A 26,729-nucleotide genomic window follows, 5' to 3' on the forward strand; every position below is an offset into this window, starting at 1 on the left:
TTAGAAGAGTGATAATAAGACCCTGAGCTGTTTTAATGTCACTGTCACCTCCAGTCTGAAGAGAAGCCACATCCGCGTCTACCGGCTGGTAATGAGCTTCTCAAAGGTGTACCAGTGCCTTCGAAAGTGAGAAATCAGAGATAAAAGGACAGGGGTAAGAATAGAGAATAGAAAGAACCTGTGACAGGAGAAAAGAGAGTGTGGAAATCAAATTAGAGGTGAAACGGGAGGTAGACAGCTGGAGAAGATGACTTACTTTATGTAGAATAAAGCAGCACTACTGAGACACAGTGAGAGACAAAAACAATGAAGACAAAAGTTTAAAAAGGACAAAACACTAAGGCAAATGCAAAGTTTTCACTCGCACATCACACTGGGAGAGCCTGAATAATAGCCTGCCAGAGAGTTGTAAATTTGTCATTGCAACATTTCATATGGATATCCAGCAGCAGGTAGATTGTTATTGAATGCGCTCCCTGTAAAATTCTCCTGCGAGATGTTAGGTGGTCAGGCGCAGAGAGAGAGAGAGAGAGCGAGAGAGAGAGAGAGAGAGAGAGAGAGAGAGAGAGAGAGAGAGAGAGAGAGAGAGAGAGAGAGAGAGAGAGAGAGAGAGAGCAGACTTTACAGCCCACTGCGTTCACACGTCCATTTCTGCAGCGCCAGAACTTGACAGCAATGGCACTGGCCCTGTGCCCTTAAAGACTGGAATCAGTGACCTCAGACTGAAGCAGAGACTGAAGCCGGTGTGTATTTGATGTATAGAGCATGTAGAGCGATGTACTTTGAGAACAGTCAGCACACAGAGACCCTGATCTACTGCTGTTGCACCGATCTGGGATGATCACAGGGCATCAATACAAGAGCGTAAATTTCACTGTGGTGATGTAGAAAATGTACAGAAAAATAGACCGACCTAAAGAATGTACAAGAATGTAAAAAGAGTGTACATAGACAACTTTAGCTGATTTTAGGGTTCATTAATGTTGTTGCAATCCTAAGAGCAGATTTGTTTTTATATCCCAAAAGAGGTTCATTATTTTATGTGATATGTTGTTATATTCATATTATGCTTAACAATGTTTCACAAAGAGAAACATCTGGCATTGTTAAAATTTTAAATCTGAATAAAAATCACATACAATCGAGTGATCTCAGCTGAGAATTTTTTTTTTATCTGTAATATTCCCCCAAAATAATGACTCGCAGCTTCAGCACTTCTCCAGGGGACACATGCACTGTCCTGCAGAGTTTAGCTCCAACCAAACACCTGAAACTAACCAAACTCTTCAGGATGGCTTGAAAAATCACAAGCCAGATGAACTGAAGCAGGTACCCAGGAGCCGTGTTGAAGAATTTACAGCATCTTTTATGCCCGTTTTATTATTATTTCTTAATGAATTATCTAAATGATACAATTGGCTTGTTAATGTTATGAGCCCTCAAGCTGTTCCCTTTCGAGGGAACTCAACACTGCGTCGAGAATCGACACTTTGGGGACGCTCCCTTAGCGTTCGCCTCTGAAGTAAGAATGAAACTAATCCAATCCTGATTGGTGTTGCGTCGTGATGTAACATGTGACGGCATAACCGGATGCATAAAAGTGACGCTGACACACACACACATCAGCTTTAGCTCTTCAGCAAGCGCTCTCTGTGAAACTGTCTGTCTTATTTGGTGTTGTTTGTCTGTGCAAAGCTCTGTATTATGGCGAGTGAACAATACACTAAGTGTGTGCACCCCTGCCCAAGATCCAGCCCTTCCGGAAAAACCCGCTTCAGGGGGTCGAGAACGAATCCCGATTAATACCCGAAGACAGGCTCGAGAGCCTGGTTCCTTTGGTAAAATATTTAGAAAAGTAAAGGTCAGGCTGGTGCGTGCCTGCACTCTAGGACGATTTTGCAGGCGTACCAGGCCGATCTTCTTAAAGATCTAAGTGAGGCAAATATTTCCTGTTGGCCGCTCCGCTATCTCCTTCTGACCTGTTTTCCAACGCTGTCACTACAGTCGTTGACAGGTTTCAGGAAGCAAAAAAAAAAAAAAAAGAGAGAGCGTTGCCTCTAGAGGCCCTCCTGCGGGAGTTTGGCAAACAGAGGAAGCACTCTCAACCGAAGTCCTCCAGCCAGAAGGGTGACCTGAGGGCCGTCCTTCAGGCGAAGAGGTCCTAATTGTAGGACCTCTGAGGGCTGCCCCCCGGTCTCTGAATGGAGACTCCATCCAGAGGTGGTGGAGTTCATATGGCAGAGGTTTGGACCAGTGGAAGTGGATCTGTTTGCGTCTCGAGGGACGTCCATCCCACTGTCCACTTTGGTTCTCCCTCACTCATCCAGCCCCGCTGGGGTTGGATGCCATGGTACAGGCCTGGCCAAGGCTTCGCCTGTACGCTTTTCCCCCAAATCGCTCTGCTCCCGGGGGTCCTGGAGAGGGTCCGTCAGGAGGGCATCAGTCTTCTTCTGATAGCCCTGTTTTGGCCAGCCCGAGTATGGTTTTCAGACTTAATTTCACCCCTGATAGCTCCGCCATGGCAGATTCCTCTGAGGAGGGGTCTGTTGTCTCAGGCGGAGGGCACTATATTCCATCCTCATCCAGAGCTGTGGAAATTGTGGGTCTGGCCTCTGAGGGGGCTCAGTACCTAGATGCTGGTCTATCATCTGGGGTGGTCGAAACCATACTTATCTCTAGGGCTCCGTCTACTAGGAGATTATATGGCCTCAAGTGAAATATTTTTCTACTTGGTGTAGAGAACTTGAGTTAGACCCAGTTAACTGCCCAATGGCTTCAGTTCTGGAGTTTCTTCAAGATTGTTTCTCTGCGAATCTCTCCCCTTCCACATGTAGGGTGTACGTGGCTGCCATTGCGGCGTTCCATGCACCACTAAATGTTGGGCCTTTAGGGAGGCACCAACTGGTCATACTATTTCTCCATGGTATTGGAGGATGAGACCGACAGTCAGGTCCAGGGTTCCATCCTGGGACCTGGCGGTGGTTCTCGAAGGGCTATCCCTGGCTCCCTTCGAATACCTCCAGTCGGCTTCGCCTAGGACCTCACGTTCAAGATAGCCTTTCTCTTAGCTATTTCTTTAAAGAGACTGGGAGATCTCCAAGCCCTGGCATTATCGCCAGTTTGCTTGGGGTGTGCCCCCGGCGGAGTTAAGGCCATCCTGCATCCGAGACCCAGCTATGTGCCTTAAGTGCAATTTATCATGGCTAGGTCCATGGTCCTGCAAGTATTTCATCCTCCACCTCATGTGTCGGCAGAAAAGGAGAGGTTCCTTGCTCTGCCAGTCAGAGTTCCGAGTATTACCTTGAGAGGTCCTCTTCTTGGAGGAGGTTGGACCTACTGTAGTGTGTTTTGGATCACCTATTAGGGGCTCCCGGCTAGACAAACCATAAGTAGGCCTACAAGGTGCGGAATTTCCCTTCACCTTTGGCCGTTAGGGCTCATTCTACTAGAGGCATGGCGTCCTCTAGGGCCCTCCTTTCGGGAGTTCCCATCAAGGAGATCTGTGAGGCAGCCGGTTGGGCTACCCCACACACTTTTGTTAGGTTCTATAGTCTGCACCTCCCTAGTACGCTTGGCGCACACGTGCTCTCGTCCTAGCTGAGTGCCTGAATCAATTTCACTCCGGGGCAGGCCTGTTTTCGGTGCGTGGCTTAGTGGGCATTCGTTCCCCAAAGTGTCGATTCTCGACGCAGTGTTGAGTTCCCTCGAAAGGGAACGTCTCGGGTTATGACTATAACCCTTGTTCCCTGAGAAGGGAACGAGACACTGCGTCGTCCTGCCACGCCCCTCGAGGCCTTAGAGCGTCTTGCTTCATCGCGGAGCTGATGTGTGTGTGTGTCAGCGTCACTTTTATGCATCCGGTTATGCCGTCACATGATACATCACGACGCAACACCAATCAGGATTGGATTAGTTTCATTCTTACTTCAGAGGCGCACGCTAAGGGAGAGTCCCCAAAGTGTTGATTCTCGACGCAGTGTCTCGTTCCCTTCTCAGGGAACAAGGGTTATAGTCATAACCCGAGACGTTTTTATTAATGCCACCATATTAGAGCCACCTTCTGATAGGACTGAATTTCATCTGATCTAACGAGATTTACCAGTGTGGTTTTCAAAGTGACGCAGGGTCCCATACATCACAGGAAGTGGATCAAACATGCAGATATGAATGCAGGTGGCCGTCTAAACCAATTTCAAACGAAGAGAGATCAAACCTGCTTTTCCTGTGTCATTCATCTGGGCAGCCTGGACGTGTCAAATTTTGCTTCAAAGGGAACCACGCAGGCCACTTGAGTGGTTTTATGGCTTGTACTAAATGACTTTGTGCTTAATGCTGCATTTTTGTAATTCTTGTCAAAGAATACGGATATTGTGAACAGTTTTAAGAGGCTCTGGCACATAGGCAAACGGTGACGTGCAGGGTTGTGTGCTGATGTCACATTAAAACTGAATTGAGAATGCTTTTTATGTTCCAGTTTTTTTTCTGAATTTGAATTGAGGTAGCAAACAGGATATAGAATTTAAATTTAAGGACATCAAATTAAAGTTAAATTCAAAGACTGCCATTTTAACAAGAAATGTCAGGACAAACTTTGAATATAGGCTAGACAAAGCCTTGTTTTAAAGAAAAATCATTATAATATTCTGATTTTGTGCCAAAAATATATATATATTTGGGGGTGCGAAGGAGGGGGTTCAAGGTTTTTCTAATTTGGAATGAGATGAGGGCGAGTACATATAAATAAGTAAACAGAGTTTTAATGAAAGATTTATTGTGTGTGGTCTGAGTGAACTATCATTGTTCATGACTATATTTAGGTGAATGCATATTGTGACGTCATTTCTTAGCGCTCTATCCTATAAATTATTATCGCAATTATAATTAACAGCAGCTTGCCACAGCTAGACACATGCAGCCTAACACTTTTATTTCTCTACGTGTCTTGAATTGCCCATCACAAAGTTGTTTATCACAGCTCCTCACTTTTGCGAAGTAATATAATGACCCAAAATTCCCATCAGAATGGGTAACCAGCCGTAGCACCCTTCTCGCTGCCGGGCCACGGGTCACAACCATCAACTGCATGTCCTATGTGAGCAATACCATCATACTATAATTTATTCAGGAACACAAAAGAGGATGAATCTGGGTTCTTGTTAGACATGGATGGAGTGCTATTACTACCGGACCTGGGGCTCACACGTGTGTTTACTGAGATGAGAAACAGTTGCATGATGGGTTCATTAGCAGTGACCTTCTGTAGTACTAGAGGTCTCGGTTGTGTCGTACATTGGAGGACGGATATATATTTAATAGCTTTCATCCATAAGAAACTCTCTGAGGGATGAAGGTTGAACAAATAAAGACAGGAAGGTCATTGAAGAACTTCGTAAATGTGCTTCTCTTTGGGAGAAAGTTGGAGAGAGAATGCATAAATAGATCAGTTGGAAACAACGGCCTTTCTGATTTTTGTTCTTGCTATAAGTAAAACCTATTTCTGTTGTGTAGATGTTTCATCACCCTACATACCTTATGTACTGGCTCACACTTTGGCATTCTTTACAAAATATGAAGCATATAAGCATCTAATGCAGAACAGATTATTTATTTCGTTTATTATGCTTTTTAATCCTATTTTTGTTAAACAAATGTTTCCACAAGTAATTTATCAGTATTTAATATACCGTTTTTTCCTTCATATTGAGAACTTGAGCATTTGAAGCAGCATATTCCATGAAAAGATGCACAATCTCATGAACAGAGGACCGGACACATTTTGAATGTCATGACAATGGTACTTTTGGTGTTTATCCAGTCACCCATGTTCAACGAAAAAATAACTGCCAGTCTGAGCAATTAACACTGTTCTTTTTTTAAAGCTGCTTTGAAGTCATTTATTTTGTGTGGTATACAAATAAATCAGAATGGAACTGAATAATTACTTGTGATTGTATCCTAGGTAAATCAGCAGTCTTGAAGAGAATGTGGATTCTTAATGATTTACGCCGTTTTCGTTTTTTTTTTTTTTATATTTACAATACATATAAAAATATTTTTTTAAATTATTTAGACAATATAGTATACCATTTTAATATCTGCATTTATTGGATTTATTATCCAATTTTACCAATATTATCCAATATGTATTATCTGCAAACTGTTTCTGGGAAAATAAATGGACCTCTTGAAACTCTTTGAAGACTTTTAGCCCTGAAATCCTGTTACAGTAAATATACAATAGATGTTGCAAATAATTAATCTTTAACAGAACAAAAGAAAAACACTTTTTAAGTGTTCAAGTTAAGTTAAGATCACAAGAAAAATGTGTTTTTAAGTAAACAAAAGCCCAAAGAAATACTGTGGGTTTCTGTTTTCGGAAATAGTCGTTATTTTTTCAATAACCATTTGTATCACTATTATATATGTACTGCAAATTAATCTTTGGTGCGTTTTCACAAACACGGTTTCTCACAGCTTTAGTCCACACTAAAAATCAAAGGACACGTGGATGGGCTCCTGTTGAAATGCTGCTCATTCATGTAGCTCTGATTCCAGAAATCTCCAGTTTTCCACACATTTCAGAGTTTTGCCTTTTGCACGGTATAACAACATTGCTGGAACTCTACAGCTGTCAAATCACAGGTGGATGATGCAGTATAAATATTCCCCCAGTCACACATCTGCAATTCTGGAATATGATAGAAGACATGCAGTTCCTCATTTGCCACGAGCCAAAATATGGGAATGCTAATGTGCCACGTGTGCAAATGTGCACGCACACATAGGTTTGACGACACTGACCTTCATCTCCTCTGGGCAAGGTAGTCGGTAGACAGCTATTTATCTTTAATTCATTCTGCCATTTCTAGGGAAGGAAGCTTTCCTGCCATGGTGGCTTGTCAAAGTAGAGGCCATTTTGTGATGTGTGGCACGCTTTGGCTGATCAGCACACATGCTCACACCACCAGGCTCAGACAAGTATATTCATATCTCAGTATATCACACACACATTGCAGTTAGTGATGCAGTCATGTGGAGATGAGCTGTGAATGACTTGACATATGTCAGTGAAACTAGTTTGACAGTCTTTAAAACCAGCTGCTTTTCCTCAACCTCTTTATTTCTCCCTCTTTTGCTTTCATTTCTGTTTCTGCCTTTCATTTTCCATCTCTTATGCTCCAGAAACAACATCAGTATTCTCACAAGAAGCCACACTGCACCACCTGAGCTACATATAACGACAAAAACATCTCAAATATTGTCAAATGCTTTTTGACAAGGCTTCCCAGCCATTGTTTCCCACAACTGTTTTAAGTCCCTATGCCACCTTTCCAGTGCTTTTCTCTAACACGATTGCTAGAATAATGTGCAGAGTCTGTCCTCCTCTGCTGTGTTTGCGCAACACCGAACGATATTTCTTCTGCAACCCATTAGCATTGTCGAGACAGCAGTATGGTGTTTTGTCATTTTATTGATAGACATAATGAATGATTGAGCTGTTTGAACATTTATACTAGCTGTTTTTAATCATATATACTACAGTACCTCTAATTTATGCATTATGTTCTTGTGATAAGGAAATTCATATAAAATCAAAGATAATTTGAATGTTTAGTTCACAAAAAAATCAACAACAGTTCAGAGCAACCGTTCCAGCCTGTATGTTTGTGGTGGGGTTGTTCATTGACTCTTTCTGCAAGTTACATAGTTACACCAGTTGGTAGTCTTCATTAGAGAGTCATTGAATCATTCATTGAAAATAATTGTCCCTTCATATCCTCTGGGAGTCTGATGTATCAAATATGATGCATAAAAACATTAAAACAATTACTGCATTTTTTACTATTGTTTTGTATTCAGACTTTGAAAGAGCAGAGATTTTGTTTTAAATGTTTACAGTCAAGAATGCATTTCGTTCAGAATCACTATTGTCATCTATTTAGAGTTTATTGTCATTCTTCATTCCTGTATCTTGTATCAGTGTGCTAAACACCAAGGTTGAGGGTTTGATTCCCAGGTAATGCAGAAGGTTAAAACATATGCTTCGAATGCACTAATAATTAACATTTGATGAAAGTGCCTACCAAATGTATACATGTAAATACATTTGGAAATCTTCAAGTTCGTCTGATTCTTCTTGTGAGATCCACAAAATCAAATTCTCATAATTCATTTATATGACAGACCTGTTAGAATTCCTCACATGACCATTTGTAAAAATGGCTTCATATTGCCACAGTATTGATGAATTAGTAATGCTGCAGAACCGTGAATCCATCTCCATATCCCTCACTGATCTGACCACCATTTCTCTCTTCACAGATGATAACTGTCGTCTGGGAGATTATAAAAAATTGAAGACCAAGATGTTGGACTTACACGCTCAGAGGTACTTGACCTCTGGTAACCATGGCAGCCATGAGAAGGATATGGCAACTAGGAAGCATCTGGTGGACATGATGTTCAAGCGCTTTGATGCAGATGGTAGCGGAAGAGTTGACAGCAGCGAGCTCTCACAGGTAAGACAGAACAAGAGCAGACCAAAATCAGTCTCTTTTCTTTCACCCGTTTAATTGACGTAATTAAGTGGGGTCTTTTGACCTTTTTTAACGTGTATCTGTCATTTTACTGACCATTTTCAAACCAATAGAAGAGGTCAGTTTTCTGATTAAAGAGAAAAATAGAGATGTTGCAGGGTTAAACAATAGGGATGGATTGAGGCCAGAGTCAGAGTGTTTTGGGCCTGTTGAGCTGCCATTTATCATTTTAAACCTTTGCTGTTTTAATCTTTCATACATGTTTTTATGCCTTGCAAATGAAAACATCAGAGCATTTATGATATGTTGAATGATATTTTGTTCAGGAATTATGCTGAATTATATGTCACCAAGGTAGCATCTAGCTGCTAATTGTCTTAACCACAAATTATTGGTCAGGAAATTAGCCAAATTTAAGCAAATGCACTACTTAAAATGCCATTGATGCCTGTCTCAGAAAAACATCAAAGACAGAATGAAGTTTTTGGCAGAATATGGTAAGTTGTGTGTGAAGTGAAGAATCACGATGAAACAGGAGTTACATGGTGATGCTCCTGAGCGGTGTCTTCAAAAATCTGCTGTGAAATATAATAATAAATGCATCTAATAATAAATGCATCTCTACCATAGTGAAGATTGGAGAAAGAGCTGTCATTGTGTAGGGAGTCTTTTTAGCTACTGGTATTGGTGAGCTTCACTCTGAAAAGTCATTTAACGCTTTGGAGTACAGGATAATATTGCAAAATGGCTTGCTTCCCAAAAATTAAAAGTTGTTATCTAAAGCGGAATGATCAAATATTATTTTTCAACAAGACAATGTTCCTGCCCAAATTTCAAAGACAACCAAGTAGTCGCTGGAGAACAAGTCCATCAAGGCCGGCCTGGTCAGATTCCAGATTTGAACCCTGGTCTCACAATAAACTCAAATGAAATGGGAGGCATTTTTTTCACTTCTCATGAACTGTTTGAAGCCATCAACATTAAGTGGAACAACACTGGTTCTTCATTCTCTAAAAAGCTGTCTGCAAGTATACTCACTCATCTTAAACATTTAAAGAAAACAAAGATATGTTACTTTATCTACAGTATTTTTGCAATTATTGCTCATTTCCTGACCAGTGTTTTGTGATTAAAATGGTTAAGACCATTAAAAGACCATTACATATTTTTTCATTTTTGGCTTGACAGCCCTTTTTTTTTCAATAGTGTAAATGTGATTTTATTGAAATTGCAAGAGGGAAGAAAGGGGAAAACATAGAAAATAAGGGCTTGTGAGACCAAAACAAACAAAAATAATATTTCCTGAATTTCTCAAAAGCAGCTCAAATGTTATGGGTTTTCTTGATGAAATGTACTCACCCTCATCTCTTTCCAAACCTGTATGACTTTATTTCTTCTGTACAACACAAAAGAAGATATTTTGAAGAGTGTTGCTAACTTAACAGTTTTTGTTCCCATTGACTTTCTATTGTATGGACAAAAAATACAGTGGAAGTCAATGGGAACAGACTGTTTGGTTATCAACAGTCTTCAGAATATCTTCTTTTGTATTCCACAGAAGAAATAGTCATATAGGTTTGGAAAGACATGAGGGTGAGTAAATTATGACATAATTTTTATTTTTGGGTGTACTCTTTTAAGTTTAAAAAAAGGGAAAAGAAATTATGAAGTCCAATCAAAGCCTTTATACGAATACATGTTGCTTTGGTTTGTTTACAATAATACCATATCTAATGCTTAAATCTGATCACTTTTTACCCACGTTCTATTGCATTAATTTGAAATGGCAAATGAGCAGGCGAGCTTGTCTCTTTTTTTAATAACTCGTTCATAAACTGATCCCAGGTCAGTTGGGCTTTATTTTGTCTTGCGGCAGGAAGATTACACCTGTCCATAGAGATACTGTGCATAGCAAAATGAGCAAAATATGAATTTATTCATATTTCTCCAGAGAGAAAACTCTGAACGCACTTTCACTCTTGGTTACAGGCGTGAGCCATTTCAATTTCATTGTGCAATATTTTCATGTCATTTGCATTTTTCTTCATTCTCAGTGGAAGAAGAATAGATCTCTTTTCATGCATGGCAGATCGAAGACAATGTAAAAAGTGAAAATTCGGACCGGCCCTGAATACAAAAGCTTGGCCTTTTGACATGAAGCTACCGCAAGGTTGAAAAGGTGTTAGAGGAATAGGAACATATAGTGAAATGGCTTGCAGCGAAATCAAACCATTCTGCTTTAATAGAGCAATTAAACCCCATCAGTATTCTGCTCAACTCTGGAGCTCTTCTGGTACACTTGGAATGATCTTTAGGCCGAAAGTAAAGTGACAGTCCATGAACCCTTTATGACTTAATGAATGAGTATTGTTATTGATGTCATGTCATATATTTAATAATGTCAATATATTTAATAATACATAGTGTCATTCTGGAAACCACTTAATGCAATTTTAATAAATTTAATACCAAGCCTTGAAATATACAGTACATGGATTAAAATACTAATGCAAAACATATCTGGATGCTTAAGACACTTTAGAAATATGTGCATCACTACATCCGATGCAAAATATCAAACAAAGTTGCATCTTCAAACAAATTATGCTCAAAAACTTTTTTCTAGAACTAACTTTATCCTGCATTTTTGTGCATCTAGAAGTGTTTATATTTAAAAGTGATAGAATAAATACATGCCTAAAGCTGTTCTGGGATTTCATTTAGCATGGTGGATCAGATGTAGAGAGTCGTTTATTATGGAAAACTTTGCTGACATCGCCTGTAGCATGCGGCATGCAGATCAGAGAGGTACATCAACAAATTTCAGCATTTGAAAGTTTGCTTGTTTGTTTGGTTTGTCTTCGAAGTAAATGGTAAATCAACACTGCAAAGCAAAAGGGGTAAAAGTAAAGGTTTTGAGTCAGTTTCTGTGCTGGTATCAAGTCCCTAAGAGGATTAGAGTTTGCAACAGATAATAAAAGGACAGGATTGAATCTGAACGCACAGATCGACTCGGTTACTAACGTAACCTCGGTTCCCTGAGAGGAGGAGTATTGCGTAAGTAGCTTACGCTATGGGAAAACTCCTTTTCTCGAGAATATTGAAGTCTTTATGTAAAACGCATTGCAGCTGCACAGCAGACAGCAATGAGCGAAGGAGCTCGGTCATTGGCTGTGCTGCGGCAACTTGCTCGAACCAATGACGGGGCGACTCTGAATGCGCGACCAATGAGCGCGCCTCGCGACCGCGCACGTCAGAGCCCGCCAAGATGGGCGTGGCCAAGAGCTATATATTGGGCTCCCCGTCATGAGAGTTCTTTAGGTTAAAACGACTGAAGCGAACTAACCAAGCACAAGCACGGCAGCTTACGCAATACTCGTTCCCTCCTCTCAGGGAACCGAGGTTACGTTAGTAACCGAGTCGTTCCCTTTCGAGAGGTCTCTCCTATTGCGTAAGTAGCTTACGCTATGGGAACACCATGCAAAACGCTGTGCGTGCTGAACTTCGCCTTATGATAGCCAGAGGCAGGTGCCTGAGCTAAAGAGCAAAGTTATCATCCAACCAGCCGGCAGAGGCGAGCTTTATATGTGGGAAAAAAATAAAGAGCGGCCAGAAGGCGCTCAGTGTGACACAAGCACATACATAATCTAGATACGAACTCATAGTTCTACTAGCATCATGCTGATAGTACATTGAATGCAATGTCGGGACCTGTAGGTTGTAAAACCTGATAAATGTGGACGGTGAGGCCCAGCCTGCCGCCGCACAAATATCCTCGATCGGTATCCCGCCAGAGCTATAGTCTCAACTATCCAGTGAGAGATTCTCTGCTTTGAAACGGCGGAACCCTTCGTACGGCCGCCAAAGCATACAAACAGTTGTTCTGTCTGTCTGAATAGGGCAGAACGCTCCAAATACACTCTGGAGCCCTAACGGGGCAGAGTAGGTTAGCGTCGTGTTCGTCTGCTGGAGACGATAGCGCAGTTAGGGAGATAACCTGTGCTCTGAAGGGAGTGGTAAGCACTTTAGGAATATACCCATGTTTTGGCCTAAGGACGACCCTGCAGTCGTTAGGTCCGAATTCCAAGCAGGCAGCGCTTGCCGAAAGCGCGTACAGATCGCCCACTCTCTTGACCGAGGCGAGTGCCAGCAGGAGCGCAGTTTTAAGCGAGAGCTGCTTAAGGTGCACGGTTCGGAGTGGTTTAACGCCCTTTAACGCCCTTTAAGAGCGTCTAGGACAGTAGCTAGGTCCCAGATCGGCACTGAGGGGGGGCGTGAAGGGTTCATCCTCCTAGCACCCCTTAGGAAACGAATGATTAGGTTGTTTCTTCCCGATGGACGTTCCATCACAGGGTCGTGTGACGCTGTGATGGCCGCCACATATACTTTGAGCGTGGAGGGGGAGCGGCCCGCCTCCAGAAGCCCTTGTAGAAAAGCGAGTACGTTCGTAATCTCGCATGTTTCAGGGTTCAGGCCCTCGGCGTTACACCAGTCACTGAACACTTTCCATTTCTGGGCATATAAGCGTCTCGTGGAGGGCGCCCGCGCCTCAGCGATGGTTTTTAGCGCTCCACTCGTGAGGTTCCTGGGAACCCGTTGAGGGGCCATGCATGAAGGGCCCACAGATCGGGGTGGGGATGAAATATCATCCCGCTGGCCTGACTGAGGAGGTCTGGCCTCAGTGGAATCGGCCGTGGTGCAGATTGCATTTGCATCAATTCTGGAAACCATGTTTGGTTCTTCCAGAGTGGGGCTATCAGGAGCACTGCGTTTTTCTCCTCTATGACCTGACTGATGACCTGTGGCAGCATCGCGATCGGGGGAAAAGCATATAAGGGGCGGCTCGGCCAGCTCTGGGCGAGCGCGTCCGTGCTTTTCGTGAAGAAAATAGGGCAGTGTGCATTCTCCTTGGAGGCGAAGAGGTCGACCTCCGCCTCGCCGAAGATTTTCCATAACCACTGAATCGTCAGCGGGTTGAGAGCCCATTCTCCTGGGAGAATCTTGTCTCTGGTAGCATGTCTGCCCCTTGGCTCAGCGCGCCTGGCACATGCGCTGCTCTCAGCGAGCGCAATTTGTGCTGGGACCATAAGATGAGTCTCCTGGCCATTGAATGCATGGAGCTCGACCTGAGTCCACCCTGGCGATTCATGTACGACACTACCGTCATGCTGTCCGTTCGGACCAGGACGTGTTCGTTTTTTAGATGTGGAAGCAGGGCTCTGAGAGCCAAAGCGACCGCTTTCATCTCCAGACAGTTTATGTGTAGGCGCTTCTCCGGGTTTGACCAAAAGCGGAGACAGGCCTGCCCTCGTAAAGGGCCCCCCAACCTATTTTGGAGGCATCTGTTGTGATCATCTTTCTCCTTGTGTTCACACCCAGGCTCACGCCTGACTGGTACCAGTCGGCGGCTTTCCAGTGCGTCAGGGCTTTCATACAGCCGTGGTTCGCTCTGATTAAAAGGTGGCCCGAACGCCACGCGTGAGCAGGGACGCGGCTCTTGAGCCAGCGTTGGAGTGGACGCATATGCAACAATCCTAGCTGGAGTAAGGCCGATGCTGAGGCCGTGAGACCCTGCATCTTCTGAAACCGCTTGACGGGGGCGCGCGCGCCCGCCCTGAATGATGTTGCAAGGCGCCGGATGGTGAGCGCGCGCTCTGATGAGAGACGAGCTGTCATTTGCATCAAGTCTAGAACTATTCCCAGGAAAGAAATCTTCTGGCTGGGAGATAGTATACTTTTTGCAAAATTGATTCTTAGACCCAGGCATTCTAGATGGCTGATAATCCAAGATCTGTGTGTTATTAACTGACTCTCTGATTGTGCTAGGACCAGCCAATCGTCGACATAATTCAGTATTCGCCCTCCCCTTCATCTCAAGGGGGAAAGTGCTGCATCCATACATTTCGTGAATGTACGGGGAGCCAGGGACAGGCCGAACGGAAGTACTGTGTACTGGTAAGACTGTCCCTCGAACGCGAATCTCAGAAAAGGCCTGTGATGAGGCGCTATTGGAATGTGAAAGTAAGCATCTTTCAGATCCACTGAGAGAAACCAATCTCCTGGGCGTACTTGCGCGAGGATATGTTTGGTTGTTAACATCCTGAACGAGCGAATCATTAGTGCTTTGTTCAGGTTTTCTGAGATCTAGGATGGGGCGGAGACCGCCATCCTTTTTCGGGACGAGAAAATAGCGGCTGTAAAAACCTGCCCCGCTCATAGAGTGGGAAACAGTTTCCACAATGCCCTTTTCTATTAATTTGGGCACCTCGGTGCGTAGAACATGCGAACACTCCTTTCTCACTTTCGTCTCGACCACAGTCGTAAAACGTGGTGGTCTGCGAGCGAACTGGAGCGAGTATCCGTGTTTTATTATATTCAACACCCATTTCGGCATATCTGGAATGTTTTCCCATGCCGCTGCGTGTACAGATATGGGCTGAATACAGGCTAGGGGCGGGCCGCTGTGACCCGGCCAGCGAATTGCCTGAGCTCGCAGCTCTCAGAGGCGCGGGCGCGCGCTGAGCAGCCGAGTGAATGGGCGCGTGTGTGATTACAACAGCGCGCGCTATGTCTGTAAGACTCGCAGCCTGAGCTGGGGTTGTGTTTGACACTGTAGGGACAGTGTTTATAAGTGGGGGTGCATAGACAGTGGTAGGCACACGCGTCACTTTTATAATGTTTCCCGCTTTTACTGGGGATGAATTCATAACTGTGTGAACAGTGCTTGTGTGTAGTGGTGCGTACATGACCGTAGGCACGTGATCTACATTCATGGGGCGTGTAGCCTGAGCTGGGAATGAATTTAGCACTGATTTGACAGTATCTGGGAATGCACACTTTGTGGACATGTGAACCCTTAGTGACACAGGCAGAAAAAGACCCTTTTTGTGTTTTCTGTGTGTCGCCGTAAAAACGGCGTTTGTTTGCAGGTGAGCGAGCTCTGTGACTGGCCCATTGACTGCTGTATAGACATTTCCAGCCGCCTGTACGGGGACTGGGTAATGTTTGAGATTTTGCAGAGAGAGTGGTCCGGCTTTTGCGAGATACGCACTCTCTCTTCTCATTCCTGTGGCTAGGAAGGCTTTCGAGGCTCAGGGTTCAGCACGATCTTGGGCCGAGGACCCCGTCGCTCAGGAGGCGACTTGCGGTTGTGGGAGCGCGAGCGGCGTCGAGCGTCAGTCTGAGGCGCGGGCTGAGAGGCGGTGGGGGCTGCTCTAGCCCGCTGCCGCTGTGGCGGCCTCTGTCTGCTCTGCGATGAGCTGGAGCGTTTAGGCAGAAAATGGCGCATAGCTTGTGAAGCGTTCTGGGCCTAAGTGAAGCGTTCGGCGAAACCTTTAACTGCCGGTCCAAACAGCCCGCTGGTGGAGATAGGCACGTCGAGAAACGGGGCTTTATCCACGTCTTTCATCTCCGTCAAAGTCAGCCACAAATGGCGCTCGAGAACAGTCAAATTAGCCATGGCGCGGCCAATAGACTGGGCGGTGGCCTTCGTGGGTCGCAGGGCTATGTCAGTCGCGCTGCGTAGGTCCTTGAAGGCTTCGGGTTCGGGGCCAGACGGAGCCAGGTGGAACACTTGAAGTACCGCCATTGAGTGAAGCGCTGACGCAGCTTGGCCTGCGGCGGCGTAGGCGCGACCAGCGAGAGCTGAGTAGTGCGGCAGGGCTTCGAGGGGTGGGAAGCCTTGGCTTTCCATCCAGTGGTGGAGGGCGGGCAGAGATGATTGGCCACGGCGTTCCCTCGTAGCCTCTTTCCTTTGCGCCGTCCACAGAGGAGAGCGACGAAGAAAAAGAAGGCTTCAGACGCGCAGAGTGGGGGGCTTTCCATGACTTGGTGAGTTCGTCGTGAACTTCCGGGAAGAAAGGAGAAGGCCTTTGCCGAGGGGCCTGCTGGCGCCCCTGCAGAAACCACTCGTCCAGTCGGCTTCGGGTTGGTTCTTCGGGAGAAGAAGAGGATGCGGACAATCTCTGTATCCACGGCCTTAGAGAGGATGCGGACAATCTCTGTATCCATAGAGGATCCCCCACTCGTGTTAGTTAGCGTCGACGGGGCGGGGTCGAAAGTGGAGCCCGGCCAGTCGTCAGATGCAGCGTCGATGGACAAAGAGTCATCTACTCCCCCATCGTCCTCGGACGCGCCGAAAGTCACAAGGCCCACCGCTCTGCTAGAGGGGTGTGGGTCCGGCTGGGTGAACTGAACCGGCGGTGGGGAGGACAAGAGCGGCGGTGAAGCACGCGGAGACTGGCTTGGCGTGACGTCACTGAGCTCAGGTTCAGGAAGCCTCTGTGAGCGGCGCTTTTTCTTAACATGCGGCTCAAGCAGAGGGGTGTCGGCGATGGGCTCGCTCACGGTGAAAGCGGCGAAGCGAGCCCGCAGTGCGGAGAGACCCAGGTCGTCACATTCCGGGCATCCGCCCTTGGTCAAAGCAGCTTCTGCGTGGTCCCGGCCCAGGCAGCGAGCGCAGATGATGTGACGATCCCCGTCTGGAAGAAGGTCTCTGTCAGTGTCAGTGTGGGTCAGCCTTAGCACTACGTATGCCTAAGCTTTCAGGAGATGATATATATATATATATATATATATATATATTATGTGGAGTTATATCACTTCCAATAAGTTTTGAATCTATTGACCACCAGTCTCCAAATTAAATATGATTGTTCATATCGCATATGCTCAAGGCATTTTCCAAATCTTAACTGTGTATCTAACCCCTAACATGTATTATCAACAATCCCTCCAGCTTTCTTTCTCTAACTGTAATTACCAGCAGATATTTCTGGCATGGATGAATGTATGATAGAACGTTTTACAGTAATCCCTCATGTTTTCCAGCATAAGGCTGTTATAAAATCTTGCTCAGTTCTGGATGTTTGCCAGCCGAGGACGCACAATGTCTGATGCAGATAGGAATCACATCTTTAATTATTCAGAATGGTACACTAGAGAAGTTTTGCTTCAGGATGGAGATTTTACATCAGACGTCATGTGGAGGCCCAGGATGGCACCAAAATTGTGTAAACAAACATGTCCTTAAATTTGAACATCCTTTGTTAGTATTTCCTTGAGCTACTGCTCAAAACACATTTGCTCTGGTAAGTAATCATTTTAAAGTGTCATACAGTAGGTGCTGCTCTGGATTTAATCTCTTTAATGTTTTGATCTTTAATCTTGTTGTCATGCAGGTCATCAAGCAGGAAGATCTGAGCAGGACGGCATCAGAGTGCACCCTGTTTGACCTGTTTAAATTTAACGACGTCACCGATGACGAACACCTAACTAGAGAGGAGTTCTACGCAGCTTTTGGTGAGTGTTGGGTTTTGATAAAGTGATGAAAGTAAGCAAAGCTGAGAGAAATTTTCTGCTGCATAATTAGCACCTTCATGGCTGAATGCACATTCAGTAACTGTGACACTTATTTTTAGTGTCATTTGTTAATAGCACAATGGATAATTGCAGTATCATGAAGAAACAACACATTTTCAGTCTTGGTTACAGATGTGAGCAGTTTTAATTTCATTGTGCAATTTTTTCATGTTTGGATATTTGTTCATTCTCAGAGGATGTAGATTAGTCTTAGTAGGAAGTAGGATTCTTAGTAGGATTCTCACAGCGAGTAGATTAGTGGGAAGTTAACTAATCTAGTTCTGATTCCAATTGGACATGATGAAAGTAATGACTTGCAGTTCAGTAAGTCGAGTAACACAGATTTAGTCAAGTTAAGCTTGTTGTTGACCGATTTTTACGTTTTTTTACTTATTCAGCTGACTCAGTCAATTGTTCACGAATCAAACTGCAACTACTGAGGACTGAAATGAATAGTTCACTTAAAAATAAATGCTGTCATCATTTACCTGTTTCAAACCTGTATGAATTTATTTCTTCTGCTGAACACAAAGGAAGATATTTTGAAGAATGTCATTAACCAGACAGTCGATGGACCCCATTGACTTCCATAGTAGGAAAAAAAATGTTTCAGTTCCGGCACAGTGCTCCGTCTATGCATGTGGAAGAATGTAGCAGTTGAAAAACTGTGAACAGAGCCAAACATCATGAAAATCATTAGGTTCCACTAAAAAAATTGCAATTTCCAGGTTCTTGGATCCCAGCCCTGCTCTTCATGGCAAGTTCAGACCATTGGCATGACATGTAATGAAGTGACATTTCTCTGTTAGTCCATTCCACAAGGTCAACGGCCTCTGAAATAGACTGTGACTCCGACAACCCACTGTTAGAAAGTCAGATCTTGCGGTCATTGTAAAGGTGAATGGATCCTAATTAAGTTCTAATTGAAGTCTACAGTCATATTTTTCAGTAAGCCACTGAACAGTGGCGGCCTGAGTACCATATTCCTCTTTCGTGTTCTCATTAACGGATTTGCTGAAGAGAAACTGAGGCACACTAATTAACTGCATGACTCAAGATGCAAGTAACATTTGGTATAGAGCATTTGTGTCAGCCTGGAAACTAAGTTATATTACTAAAGTAGATGAACGCCCAGACTCCATGGAGTGCCTATAGTAATTAAGCTGATAAAATATGTTCAATGTTGAAGAGGTGGACATGACTGATCTCACCAAACTGAGACTGTCCTCTGGTTTTATTTTACATTTTTCTATTTTACAGAAATATATTTCTAATGTATACACACACACACACACACACACACACACAGACACATTGGGTTTCCCCATTATTATATCATTAATATTTTTAAAAAGGATCATATAGAATTATGTATAAACTGTTTTCCTCACGGGGACCAAAAAATGTCCCCACAAGGACAAGGAATTTAGATAGTGTCATTTTCGTGGTGACATTTTTTCCCCATAACGTAGGGTTTACTAGGACCACACACACTGCTGTTCAAAAGTGTGCGGTCTTTACGTTTTTTACATGTTAATGTTTTTGTTTTTGTTTTGTTTTTTAAATATATTATGCTAACCAAGGCTGCATCCTTTTTTTGTACTTTATAAATGTATTTATACACGTTTTTGTGTATTACTTATTTAGCAGCCATTACTCCAGTCTTCAGTGTCAGATGATGCTTCAGAAATCATTCTAATATGCTTATTCTATTAATAATATGTTTATCGAAACATATTTGTGTATGTACTTATTTAGCAGCCATTACTCCAGTCTTCAGTGTCAGATGATGCTTCAGAAATCATTCTAATATGCTTATTCTATTAATAATATGTTTGTGGAAACTGTGATACATTTTTGTTTCTGAAATACGGAAGTGGATGCACGCACCAGTTGTTTTTCACTGAGGAGCCGAGCGGAGTCAGAGGTGGTCCAGCAATAGTGGCGACGGGACTACGTCTCCGTTCCCTCCTTCAGGGAACGAGGGATACATACGTAACCGAGACGTTCCCTTTCAGTTGCTCACATTCGATGTAGTCGACATGTCGACTGATTGGGATCCCAATTAAAACGCCACTAGTGCTGCCACCTTCCAGTGCCTAGACAAAAGCTACTGATCCCCCCGCATTATTGAGGCAGAGATGGGACAGGGCTTAGGCCAGGGAAGTTACTGCTGTTTTTCGTAAGACCCACTCAGTTAAACTTGGATAACAATGGGAAAGTGTGCCCTTTCTATGGAAGGAGGGATGCTACAGAAGCCACATCCAGCCTGCAGGGAGGTAACACGTGGAGATACACAAATGAACTGGGCGGTGGAGATACCATATGAGTGGTAGGCCTAGCATCGGACACTCCGCCCCGTCCAATGCCGAAGGGGTGTGGAGGAACTCAACAGGGTTCCGCTAAAGGGGAACTCACCTTGAGAAAGAATGGCGCACGTATCCAATCCATAGGAGGGGAATGGAGCAGCAAGTCGACACTTTGAGCGCGGCTTACAGTGTTAACTGGCTTCTATGTAAAGAGCACACAGGAAGCAACCAGCTCAATACATAGGCTATAGAATCTAGCAAACGTGTTAGGTGTCGACCAGCCCGCAGCTCTACAAACATCTGTCAGTGAGGCACCCTGCGCCAACGCCCTGGAAGCGGCTACACTCCGAGTGGAGGGAGCTCGCAGTCCCGGGGGACAAGGTGCATCTTGGTACTCATACGTCAAGATGATGGCATCCAATATCGAGTGGGCCAAGCTCTGCTTGGAGACAGCCTTTCCCTTCTCCTGGCCTACGTAACAGACGAAGAGCTGGTCTGAGGTCCTGAGGCTTTGCGTTCTGTCCACATATAGTCCACACTGCAAGAAGCAGACGGGACAGAGAAAAGCCAGGGCTGGGTCTGCCTCCTCTGGGGGCAGCGCTTGCAGGTTCACCAGTTGGTCCCAAAGGGCAGTGGCAGGAACCTTGGGAACATATCCAGGCCGGGGTCTCAGGATAACGTGAGAGTTATCCGGCCCGAATTCCAGGCACGATTTGTCCAAAAATGCGTGCAGGTCCCCTACCCTCTTGATGGAGGCCAAAGCAAGCAGGAGAACTGTTTTTAAAGACAGGATTTTTAACTCAGCTGCCTGCAGAGGCTCAAAGACAGGTCTCTGCAGGGCAGTCAGCACCAGAGATAAGTCCCAAGAGGGTATAGAGGGGGCGCGAGACAGATTTTGTCTCCTCGCTCCCCTCAGGAACCTGACGATCAGGTCGTGCTTTCCCATGGATCTCCCATCCACTGCATCGTGATGTGCGGCAATAGAGGCAACATACACTTTGGGGGTGGAGGGAGACAGCACTTGCGCCAACCCATCTTGCAGGAAAGAAAGCACGGAACCGATCGAACACGTTTGGGGGTCTTCTCGGTGAGAAGAACACCACTCAACAGGTTCCACTTCAGGGCGTAAGCATGCCTGGTAGAGGGTGCTCTCGGGTTGGGCCAATAAGGGGCAACTAGCAAGACCTGCTCCTCTTCCTGCCTGACTTTGCACAGAGTCTTTGCAAGAAGGCTCACTTGGGGAAACGCATACTTGAGGAGGCCCGGGGGCCAGCTGTGTGCCAGTGCATCCGTGCCGAGGGTCCCCTTTGTCAGGGAGTAAAACAACTGGCAATGGGACAAGTCCGGAGAGGCAAACCGATCTATCTGTGTGGCCCCGAAGAGGTCCCAGATCAGCTGGACCGCCTGGGTATGGAGTCATACTCTCCCTGGGACACAGGCTGTCATGAGAGCTCGTCAGTGGCACGATTGAGCTGGCCGTGAATATAAATGGAAAGCGACCTCAGATGCTTCTGACTCCATAGGAGGAGGTGGCGGGCAAGTTGCAACATGCGACGGGAGCGTAGACCACCTTGATGGTTGATGTACGCAACGGTCGTAGTGTTGTCCGTACGGAACCAGTACATGCTTGCCGAGCACCGGCGTTTTGCAGCGTTTTCTTGTCTCAAAGCAAGGTGTACTGCAAACAACTCAAGGCAGTTGATGTACCAATGCAGTTGGGGGCCCATCCAGATCCCTGCTACTGCATGCCCATTGTACGTGGCCCCCCAGCCGGTGTTGGAGGCATCTGTGGAGACCACTGCATGCCTGGACTCTTGTTCTAGGGGTGGACTATGTGGAACGTGAGCGACTGAAAGGGAACAGCATTTATAAAACATATTTAAATATTTAATCAAATATTGGTAACACTTTACAATAACTTTACACACGTTAACATTAGTTAATGTATTAACTAACATGAACTAACAATGAACAATATATTTGTTACAGTATTTAGTTATAGTTAATAAAAATACAGCTGTTCATTGTTTGTTCATGTTAGTCCACAGTGCATTAACTAATGTTAACAAATACAACCTTTGATTTTAATATTAATATAATATAATATTAAATTTAGTATATGTTGAAATCAATATTAACTAAGATTAATAAATGGTGAAGTATTGTTTATTCTTAGTTCATGTTAACTAAGGTTGTTAACTAATGAAACTTTTTGTAAAGTGTTTCCCAAATATTGTGTAACATTTTAATTTAAGTCTTTCCAGTAACTTTTTTATCAATTTAATACATTGTAGCTGAATAAAAGTATTAAAATATTCCTGACCCCAAACTTGTGTGTGTGTGTGTGTGTGTGTGTGTGTGTGTGTGTGTGTGTGTGTGTGTGTGTGTGTGTGTGTGTGTGTGTGTGTGTGTGTGTGTGTGTGTGTGTGTGTGTGTGTGTGTGTGTGTGTGTGTGTGTGTGTGTTTTGAAATGAAGGTCATATTAATGAAGGTGACTTGACTGACTTGACTTGACTCATGCGTCAAGCAAGTTTGGTTGACCATCTGTTTATGTTCAATTTTTATATTTGAATAAAACCCCAAATTCATATGGATTCATTTTACGATGTCTTTATGAACTTTGTGAAGCGTTAAACTGGTAGTTGCGTAGCTGCCAATGGAGGGACAGAAAGATCTTCATTTGTTTTCCGAAGATGAAAAAAACTCTTATGGCTTTGGAACGACATGAGGGTGAGTAATTAATGACAGATGAACCATTTAACTAATGTTAACAAATGTAACTTTTGCTTTTACTAATGTTTTACATGTTTAATAATGTATATTATATTATATTATATTATATTATATTATATTATATTATTAGTGAGGACTTCTTATTCAGGGGTTTTGCTCTTTGTATAAACATTTTGTGAAATGTCTATCCCAATAGAGAATACATTAGTGTTCCCAATATAGATAAAAGCATCGAGTTCTTGGCTCTAAATACAAGCTCCCTATGGAGCATTCCTTTTGTCACAAGAAATGACATATATTGAAAGATTCGAAATAAAAGCAAAACTTGCTAAATGAGTTCCAACCTTTTACTCTAGCATTCAGCATGTCTGCTCGGTCTCATTTAGCTTTTTAGTTTCATCTTCCTCTGACATTTCAATTTGACTCAATTTGCACTGACATTCAGCAAGGGCGGACACATTTGTAAGGGTCGGGATAGGATAAATTAAAAAAAAGGGACAACAATGCATAGAGCACTTTTTAGAGAATTCCAATGTTACAACTGTGTTTTTGAGCAAAAAGCAGCTTTTCAGACAGGAAGTAGGTTTTAGAATGAGAATCACTGCCTTTGTCTGCCTCTGTGCATTTACTCCGATCTCAGCGGGAGTTTGGATGAGGCGGGAACAGCCCTACAGGCAAACAAAAAAATTGTATTGCTACTTTTGCTATTCTTCTAAACTTAAAGATAAAAAGATTACAAGACATTTTGTCAGACACCTTCAGAGAACTCCTTCACACTGTCTGTTTTCAGCTCCTGATGCTTTGAACAAATGTTTTTGAAGAGTTTGAAGAATACTACTTTATAAACAGTGCATGTTGGTTGTACCAACAGCATTGGAGTTCATGCTGTGAGCTGGTGCTTTATATCTGCCACAACGTGTATGAGAATGTGAATATGTGAATGCGTTTAGTCAGTTCGACCTTCAGTGTGAAATTTACCCACTGATATGAGCTTCTCGGATTCACCAGATCCTGGCTTCTTTTTCCATCACATGGGCACCTGCTCTAAACCATTTTCTCAATATGTTTTCTCAGTCCTCTTCTACCCTCATTGACACTGTTCACTCCATGTATATTCACACTGATAGCGACCTTCAACATTAAAGCAACACGGAATCGTTAATTTTTATGTGGGCATGTCCAAGAAAAGTTGAGTTGAGATAAGTTTAACTTTATGCAAATGAGCATTGATGTAAAATGGCAACTTTTGATAGAAACAAAGGCATTGATCTGTCTCCTGTGAGATAGTAGTCAAGTGTAGGCAAGATAGAGAGGTTAATGCTACTGTGAGCAGTTTCACCGTTCTATGTAATTTGTTTCAGCCCACATACAGCGATATAATACAAAATGCTGCAAATAAACCATATCAGAAATTGTTGGTATTCTGAGTGAGTTTGATTCGTAGAATTAAACTCATTAATCTTGTTCATGATGTGATGTACTGTATTATGTGTTGCAATTTATACACAAACACTGCAGCAAGAAAACTGATTGATTTCCAAAGTAGAATGGTATCTTATTTTTATCATTTACAAGATTAAAAAAAAACTATGCCTAATTATATACAGCCCATCAATAATGTATTACAATAATGGTCAATAAGACAGCTACCTAGAGACCTCCAGTGATAAAATCGCTCTGTGTGTGAGTCAAGCAGCTGTTTCCCAGTATTCATTGTGATATTTGATCTGGCTTTGTCTGTGGTGAGGGATTGTGATGCAGGAGATGCAGCTGAAAATCTGTAAACAACATGATTTATTGGCTGGTTTTAACATTAATTTGTTGCATGAATGATTTATTATTTCACATGAATAACTCAGACATACTCTTGCATGATTTTGATCTTGGTGGTCCTTGGGGTAAATGTAAACTATGGTGTAGTAGACTCTGGTCTGATGGGGTTAGCACACTTTGGTATGATAAGGAAGGTTGAATCTGGTCTGATGGGATTTACTGATGTGAACAGAGCTTGTCAGTGTTGACTTGTGTTGTTCAAACTCTCCAGGTCCGGGTGTACATTAGTCACATGGGTATATATCTCAGTCCTGATAGAGAGTGACAGGCCATGAAAGAATGAAACGGTCCAGTTTTGGTTTGGAGAGTCTCTGGTCTTCCTAAAGTAAGATGGAGGGCAAGGGAATCTTAAAGAGCTGGGCAAGGTATCTTATGCGGTGTTTAAGTACATGATGCAGCCTAAAAACTTTCTAATTGCACTGCATCTAAGTTCATTACTGAAAGATGTTGTCTGGGTTCTTCATGCCCTCTCGATTCCATATTGCAGCAATTAGCACATGGTCTATGAGAACATGCTAAATGTGTTTACTCAGATTCTGGCCATCTTCTCTAGCATTAGAGAGGATTTTCATTTCTCAATTATTTTAGTAGTACACAATTTTAAGGATAAACATGTGAAATTTTTATTCATAGCAGTAATTATAATTATTGTATACTCATGTTTTTTTATCAGGCTCGGTTCCCAACATGCATGAATCTCACAGGCTCTGCGAGCATGAGGAAAATCGGACTGGTAATATCTTGCATATATTTCAGCATCAGTTTCTAAATAAGTTTTCCAAAATCTGAATGATGAATCTGCTGAACCAAAACTGGACGGAACGATTGGGTTGAGTCAGTCAATCCATTTTGCGAACAAATCATTTAGTCTGGTTTTGTGAACTGGTTTAGTCAAAAAGAATTTGCTCACAAATTGGTGCATTAACATGTTTATGCTTGCACTGGTAAAATATACCTTGACTTATGATAATGATATAGTTCGTAATTACTTCAGGGTTTCTTATAATGTCTGAAATACAAATTAAAAGGAAGTTAAAATTGTGTAAAATTCTTATATATTGTATTGGGAAGTTATTGAAGCCAACAATGACAAATCTTGCTGTCATTCTTTTGCTTTTGACTCTTGTTTACTCATGCTCCTACTTGTGATTGGTGTGTCTACGTGGTTCTTTATCATGATTGGTTTCTTCAGTTGGCATATCTGTATGCTTCATGCTCCATGCACTATTTACATCCGCCAGTGGAGTCAGATCGCAATTACTTAACGCCACGCCGGCCCACAATGCCGTTCCTTTCACCTGTCAGGGCTGATATGCCTCCGGAGAAAACGTCAATCCACCTGCTCTGTCTGCTAAACAGACAAACACTCGCGCACACACACAGAAATACAGGATCTGCTCAATATCATTGGCAGTGGAGAATTGTGTGATAAGAAAGGGCCTCACTTGAAACAAAATTGACTTCGGTGAAAGGCAATACAGACTTTTAAAGATTGCCATATGGGAAGTGAGAAAAAAAACAAGTTGGCGAGGTAGAGAAAGATAGATTAAAAAAAAATCACAGTTTTGTAATCCGGTGTGAAATGCACTTTAATTTATCAAATTTAACCTGGAGTCTATCCCATTTTTTTTTCTTGAACAGTCCCTCTTGTATACGAGCTCCAATTAGCTCAATTAGAAGTATGTGTACTGTGATGGCATGCTAATATAAGTGTGTCTCCAGTGTCTCTACTGACAAGTGCCATGGAGATGGTGTTTTTCACAGGTGGTGTGAAGTGAGCCTTTCTTCAGCTTCTATTACTGCCTGTCTCTCACATTGATTGGGTCACAGTAAAGGTTTTATTCCATCTGACTTCAATGACTTCAACTTTTAAAAGATTCTGCAGCTATCACAGAGGCCTTACAGACTCATAAATGTACTAGTGGATAGGCGGCGGAGAGCGGAGCATGACTTTTGA

The 26,729-nt window shown here is 43.4% G+C and overlaps 1 protein-coding gene across 2 annotated transcripts in view; it reads left to right on the forward strand.

Annotated features, from left to right (window-relative positions):
• fstl5 (follistatin-like 5) overlaps positions 1 to 26,729 on the forward strand; it is a 173,642-nt gene that overhangs the window by 89,820 nt on the left and 57,093 nt on the right. For both annotated transcript variants that reach the window (XM_077247697.1, XM_077247698.1), the window contains exons 5-6: positions 8,323 to 8,519; positions 17,717 to 17,837. In XM_077247697.1, coding sequence (XP_077103812.1) covers positions 8,323 to 8,519; positions 17,717 to 17,837 — 318 coding nt within the window. The remainder of the gene's footprint in view (positions 1 to 8,322; positions 8,520 to 17,716; positions 17,838 to 26,729) is intronic.

This window comes from Siphateles boraxobius, unplaced genomic scaffold (assembly GCF_051911475.1).
Source record: "Siphateles boraxobius isolate OS27281-9 unplaced genomic scaffold, OSU_SipBor_1 3, whole genome shotgun sequence".
Taxonomy (NCBI): Eukaryota; Metazoa; Chordata; class Actinopteri; order Cypriniformes; family Leuciscidae; genus Siphateles; species Siphateles boraxobius.